Below are 6920 nucleotides of genomic sequence, written 5' to 3' on the forward strand. Positions count from 1 at the left end.
CTATCAAAATAAAAATTTTCATTTTTTTTGAGCCTAAACAGTTAATTAGATTTTTTAGGACCAAAAGAAGGGTTGGTTTCTTAGTCCATTGATGAATGACCTGACTATCAGCTGTAGGGTGGATAACCATTGCCGTTACTCTAAGAATAATTTGTTCAGTTTAATTAAAATGTATTTCCTTTCTTGAATCCAATATTTGTGGACTAAATAGTAGATTGTATTTCTAATATACACTTAGGTGTATTTATATGTTAATTTTTTTTCCTTCTTTTTGTATATTCTGATCCTTTGTCAAGATTGTTATGCTTGATGAAAATATAAAAGGATATAAATAAAAAACTATAAAAAAAGAATCTAAATTTCTCCTTTATTGTCCCTCCAGACCGGCACAGAACTAATGGGACATACCAAAGCAGTACCCATCTTGGGTGGGACCCTCGAAGAGCCACCAGAAAAACACAATCACCGAACACCACATCTCGATGTGCATGAATGCCCACATGTAAGCTATTCAGGAAGGATGGACTCCACCTCAGTGGAGACGGAACGAGGCTACTTGCAAGCAACATCAAGAGAGAAATTGAGAAGTTTTTAAACTAGGAAGAAGGGGAAAGCCGACAGTCGACCAAGAGTCGTTGGTTCGGGAACTGGTATACTCAGAGGATAGCGAGGAAGACTCACTGGATCATAGGCAAGACAGAAATCCTGATGGATTGAAAGAAAGTATCAGGCCACAAACACGAACACAAGGAGCCTAAGGAATAAGATGGGGGAATTGGAAGCTATGGTACAAAAAGATAACCTTGACATCATCGGCATCACGGAAACATGGTGGAATGAGTAAACGTCTGGAACACTGTGCTACCGGGATACAAGCTATACCGCAGAGACAGAGTAGGTCAAAAAGGTGGGGGTAGTGCCCTATACATCAAAGAGGGAATTGAGTCTACCAGAGAGAACACGCCGGAAATGAAAAATAAGGTAGACACTCTATGGGTCAAAATTCTGGGAACAAATGGAATGGAAACAAAGATCGGCATCTACTACCAACCTCCAGGGCAGTCCAAAGAAATTGATGGAGAAATGACGGATGAGATTAAACGTAACTGTAAGGGAGGCAACGCAGTTATCATGGGTGACTTCAATTATCCGGGGATAGACTGGAACCTAGGTACCTCTGACTGCAGTAGGGAAACCAAGTTCCTGGATGCTCTAGGTGATTGCTTCCTGGAACAACTTGTTAAGGAAAATACAAGAGGAAATGCAATTCTGGACTTAATTCTAAATGGACTACGAGGACCGATGCAAGGTGTAGAAGTAGAATGGATGCTGGGAAGCAGTGATCACAATATGATCCGCTTCAACCTGGACACAGGGGCAAAACATCGATCCCGATGACAGCCATGGCACTGAACTTCCAAAAAGTGAATTATGAAGGGATGAGACTCATGGTAGGGAAGAAGATTAAGAAGAGGATAAGCACTGTAAAAACGCTAAAGCAAGCATGGTCCCTTTTTAAGGACACAGTCACCGAGGCACAAAATCTATATATACTGTGTATCAACAAGGGATCAAAGAGGAAAAAGAACAAGGAACCGGCGTGGCTCACTGTAGCAGTGAAGGAAGCAATCAGAGACAAGAAGACTTTGTTTAAGGAATGGAAAAGGTCAAAAATGGACGAAAACTGGAAAAAGCACAAACAACATCAAAGCAGGTGCCATAAGGCAGTAAGAGGGGCCAAAAGAGACTACGAGGAAAAAATAGCCAAGGAGGCAAAAAACTTCAAGCCGTTCTTTCGATATATTAAGGGGAAATGACCCACAAAGGAAAAAGTGGGGTCGTTGGATGACCATGGAATAAAGGGAATGCTAAAGGAAGACAAAGCCATCGCCGACAAACTGAACACATTTTTTGCGTCTGTATTTATCGAAGAGGATATACATACATACCGGAAGCCGACAGGCTATATGCAGGAAACGAAGACAAGAAACTGACAGGGTTGACGGTCAATCTAGAAGAGGTATGCGGGCAGATTGATAGGCTTAAGAATGATAAATCCCCAGGACCGGATGGCATCCATCCGAGGGTAATCAAGGAACTGAAAGGGGTTATAGCTGAATTGCTTCAACTAATAGCCAATCTGTCAATCAAATCAGGAAGGATTCTGGAAGACTGGAATGTAACGCAGGAGGATTGCGAAGACCTGTAATGTGACATAAACACGCTCGAGAAATGGGCTGCGACATGGCAAATGAGGTTCAATGTGGATAAATATAAGGTGATGCAAGTCGGTAAAAAATAATCTTATGCACGAATATAGGTTGTCCAGTGCAGTACTTGGAGAGACCCCCCAAGAAAGAGACTTGGGAGTATTGGTCAACAAGTAGATGAAGCCGTCTGTGCAATGTGCGGCGGCGGCAAAAAGGGTGAACAGAATGCTAGGAATGGTTAAGAAGGGGATCACAAATAGATTGGAGGTTATCATGCCGCTGTAACCGGCCATGGTATGCCTTCACCTGGAACACTGCATCCAGCACTGGTCGCCGTACATGAAGAAAGACACAGGACTACTCGAAAGGGTCCAGAGAAGAGCGACTAAAATGATTAAGGGGTGGAGGACTTGCCATACAGAGAGAGATTACAGAAACTGGGCTTCTTCTCCCTTGAAAAGGGGACATGATCAAAACATTCAAGATAATGAAGGGAATAGACTTAGTAGATAAAGACAGGTTGTTCACCCCTCTCCAAGGTAGAGAGAATGAGAGGGCATTCTAAAGTTAAAAGGGGATAGATTCTGTACAAATGTAAGGAAGTTCTTTACCCAGAGAGTGGTAGAAAACTGGAACGGTCTTCCGAAGGCTGTTATAGGGGAAAACACCCTCCAGGGATTCAAGACAAAGTTAGACAAGTTCCTGCTGAACCGGAACTTACACAGGTAAGGCTAGTCTCAATTAGGGCACTGGTCTTTGACCTAAGGGCCTCCGTGTAAGCAGACTGCTGGGCACGATGGACCACTGGTTTGACCTAGCAGTGGCAATTCTTATGTAAAATGAAAGAGGCAGCTCTCCTTCCCTCCTACTGACATAAATTCCTGGGCTAGATCTCCAAGGGGACTATAAAGTCTTCACACAGGATACTGCAATAACGCCCTCCCCTATAGCAGGTTGTGAGTTCTATAAATACCTGCTCCTCTCCAAATCAGACAAAGAAAGAGAAGGGAAGGCTGGAAGCTGAACAGAGAAATGTTTTCCTTCTAGTGTTGGCAGCCTGTGTACAAAAGGATAGAGAATTTCTTACCTGATCAGAGCTCAGGGCAGACATTTCCCTCCTGTTTTCCCCGGAATTCTGTTGCTGCTGGAATGGATTCAGGCTGGAGATTTCCCTGTTCCTGGAAAAATGAGTAAGACAGAAGGAGGCTGTCAGATCAAGTCCCTTCGCTCCCCTGTGCAGAAAAGGGACTGGTGGTTCTCCAAGGGATTTCTATTTGCAAGACACAAATCTTCCTGTTCTTTGCAGCCCTGTAGACATTAGAAAATAAAGCAGCGGAGCATGCGTCCTGAGCTATTTGCCCCGCCCCCTCCTGCTGAGGTCTCCTTAAGGTGGTTCTCTAGGAAAAGGGCAGCAGGTCCCACAGGAAGCAGCAAGCAAGGAGATAAGAGTACATACAAGCAGCAAGCAAGCAAGGAGAGCAGAGGGCAACTGCAGCAAACACAGAGGACGCCACAAGCAAGCAAGAAGAGCAGAAGACACCCGCAGCATTCATAGAGGACACACTTGCAACAAACAAGCAAGGAGAGCTGAGGGCAACCGCAGCAGACACAAAGGACACACAAGCAACAAGCAAGCAAGGAGAGCAGAGGGCAACCGCAGCAGACACAGAGGACACACAAGCAAGCAAGAAGAGCAGAGGACACCCGCAGCATTCACAGAGGACACACTTGCAACAAACAAGCAAGGAGAGCTGAGGGCAACCGCAGCAGACACAAAGGACACACAAGCAACAAGCAAGCAAGGAGAGCAGAGGACACCTGCAGCATTCACAGAGGACACACTTGCAACAAACAAGCAAGGAGAGCAGAGGACACACTTGCAACAAACAAGGAGAGCTGAGGGCAACCGCAGCAGACACAAAGGACACACAAGCAACAAGCAAGCAAGGAGAGCAGAGGGTAACCGCAGCAGACACAGAAGACACACAAGCAAGCAAGAAGAGCAGAGGACACACTTGCAACAAACAAGCAAGAAGAGCTGAGGGCAACCGCAGCAGAAACAAAGGACACACAAGCAACAAACAAGCAAGGAGAGCTGAGGGCAACCGCAGCAGACACAAAGGACACACAAGTAACAAGCAAGCAAGGAGAGCAGAGGGCAACCGCAGCAGATACAGAGGACACACAAGCAAGCAAGAAGAGCAGAGGACACCCGCAGCATTCACAGAGGACACACTTGCAACAAACAAGCAAGGAGAGCTGAGGGCAACCGCAGCAGACACAAAGGACACACAAGCAAGCAAGAAGAGCAGAGGACACACTTGCAACAAACAAGCAAGAAGAGCTGAGGGCAACCGCAGCAGACACAAAGGACACACAAGTAACAAGCAAGCAAGGAGAGCAGAGGGCAACCGCAGCAGATACAGAGGACACACAAGCAAGCAAGAAGAGCAGAGGACACCCGCAGCATTCACAGAGGACACACTTGCAACAAACAAGCAAGGAGAGCTGAGGGCAACCGCAGCAGACACAAAGGACACACAAGCAACAAGCAAGCAAGGAGAGCAGAGGGCAACTGCAGCAGAAACAGAGGACACACAAGCAACAAGCAAGCAAGGGTAGTAGGTTTAAAATCAGGAGAGGGACTTCACAGTAATACAAAGGATGCTACACAGAATCCTACACAAGGAGAAGCCACTTCAGGCAGCAGACCGGCATGCGGATAGCAATGGAAGCAGCAGACAGAAGCAGGATATTGAGCGACTAGGAAACTAAGCAAACCAATGGTGTACCGATCGGTTTGCGACCACTTAACTATCAAATTTCCCTCTAGCCCGATTCACTTACCTCTCCTGCGATCCGCTTCTAATTCGTGCATGCAAATGAGAAGAAATGCATGCAAATTGGACAGCGACTCAATTCACTACACAAACTATCACATCGGACAGGGCTGGCCGTTCAATGGAAGAAGCGACTGCTGGGGACCAGTCATTCAGTGGTTTCCAACTGCATATCCTGCTCTCTGCCCCAACTCAAGCACAAATCTTCTGCTCCGAAGTCTTGCCGCCCTGCACTGCCCCGAAGTCCTGCTCCCTGCCCCGAAGTTCTGCCGCCCTACACTGCCCTGAATCTCCCCAAAATCCTGCTGCCCTACACTGCCTTTCCCCGCCCTGCGAGCCCATGGTTTTAACCCGCGAGTTTAAAGCGGGTTAAAACCACAGGCTTGCAGGGCTCAAAACTACTAAAAAAGTTAAAAAAAAAAAAAAAAGATTGCAGGACTGATGGACCGAAAGTTGGGAGCAGGAGGGGTGCCCAGTCCCTCCTGCTCCTAGGCCTCCCACCCAGTCCTGGTCGGGCCCAGCCCACCCCAGTACCTGTAAAATTGTTGGGAGCAGGAGGGGTGCCCAGTCCCTCCTGCTCCTTGGGCAAGGCTCCCCCAACATCTTCGGGAGTAGGAGAGGTACCCAGACCCTCCTGCTCCTACGCACCGGCAATATCTTCGGGAGCAGGAGCAAACTCCTCCTGCTCCTACTCTCCTGCCCTGATGCTGCCCAATAGTGGCCTTAGGCCCTGCCCCGGCGCTGATTGGCTGAGGTGCCTCAGGCTACTCCCTTTGGAGGGGCCGGGGCACCTCAGCCAGTCAGGGACTTCCTTAGGGAGGAGTCTAGGCAAGTCCCTAATTGGCCATCCCTCCAGCTTAGATTGTACTTTCAGCATATTAATGACCAGTTCTTGGGCTCTAATGTAAGAATATTTCCAGATCTAGCGAAAAAAAACCAGAAATGTAGAAAGGAATTCTTGGCCATGAGCCCAAGAGTCCTTGCTCTGGGGGCTACATTTCTCCTTAAATTTCCTGCAAAATGTTATGTATCTTATTTAAATAAGAATTTTTTTTTTTGAGCCCAAGCAATTGATAGAATTTCCTAAGTCAAAGGAAAAGTTGGTAACCATGCCAGATGATATTGGACCTTCCATACAGCCATAGGTTAGGTAGTCCATTGCCGTTGCTCTGAATTGTAAGTTTATTTTCCTTCCAAGTTTGGATATATTTTATTTCTCTTCTTGATCTCCTGGTTGTATAGTGGGCTAAATAAGGGTTTAATAATTTTTTTTTTCTATGTTACATATATATATATATATATATATATTTTATTTTTTTTGATCTGTATCAAGTAGTGAAATGCTTGTAAGAATAATTTAAAATCTTATAAATAATTTTTTTTTTTTTAAAGTGGATGATAAGATGAAAGAGAACACTGAGTACAGTGGTAGAAATGTGCTAATGGGGAATAGATAGAAGGAAATAGGAGACTGGAAAGGAGTGAGATGGGAAATGGATGAGCTACAGAATGAGAGGAGGTGGAAATTGATAAGTAATTGAAAATTAAAAAAGAAGGGTGAGAAAGAAGGTGAGATTTGAGTGGACAGAGGCAGTAAAGGAGAAAGGAAGGAAAGCTGAAAGGGCAAAATCAATATGTTGGAGACAGGCATAGTGAGGGAAGAGGAAAAAAAATGGACGGTAGACACTGGAAAGAAAAGTAGTAGAAAAAGCAGAAAGAGAAACTGGGACCAAGATGATGGAAAACCAGAATGTCCAGACCAGTAGAAAAAAATGTTTTATTTTCAATATATTTGTATTCTATTCAATGGCATAGCCACACAACTAATTTGGGGGGAGGGGAGCTGGAGCCCACAATGGGGCACCAAATG

At 45.5% G+C, this 6920-nt stretch overlaps 1 protein-coding gene across 1 annotated transcript in view; it reads right to left on the reverse strand.

The window, feature by feature from the left end:
* LOC117347528 (zinc finger protein 624-like) overlaps positions 1-5477 on the reverse strand; it is a 32449-nt gene extending 26972 nt beyond the window's left edge. Inside the window, exon 1 of the mRNA XM_033918607.1 lies at positions 3298-5477. Coding sequence (XP_033774498.1) covers positions 3298-3321 — 24 coding nt within the window. The 5' untranslated portion in view covers positions 3322-5477. The remainder of the gene's footprint in view (positions 1-3297) is intronic.
* Between the last annotated feature and the right edge of the window lie 1443 nt (positions 5478-6920).

Source organism: Geotrypetes seraphini, chromosome 13 (genome assembly GCF_902459505.1).
Source record: "Geotrypetes seraphini chromosome 13, aGeoSer1.1, whole genome shotgun sequence".
NCBI classification, from domain to species: Eukaryota; Metazoa; Chordata; class Amphibia; order Gymnophiona; family Dermophiidae; genus Geotrypetes; species Geotrypetes seraphini.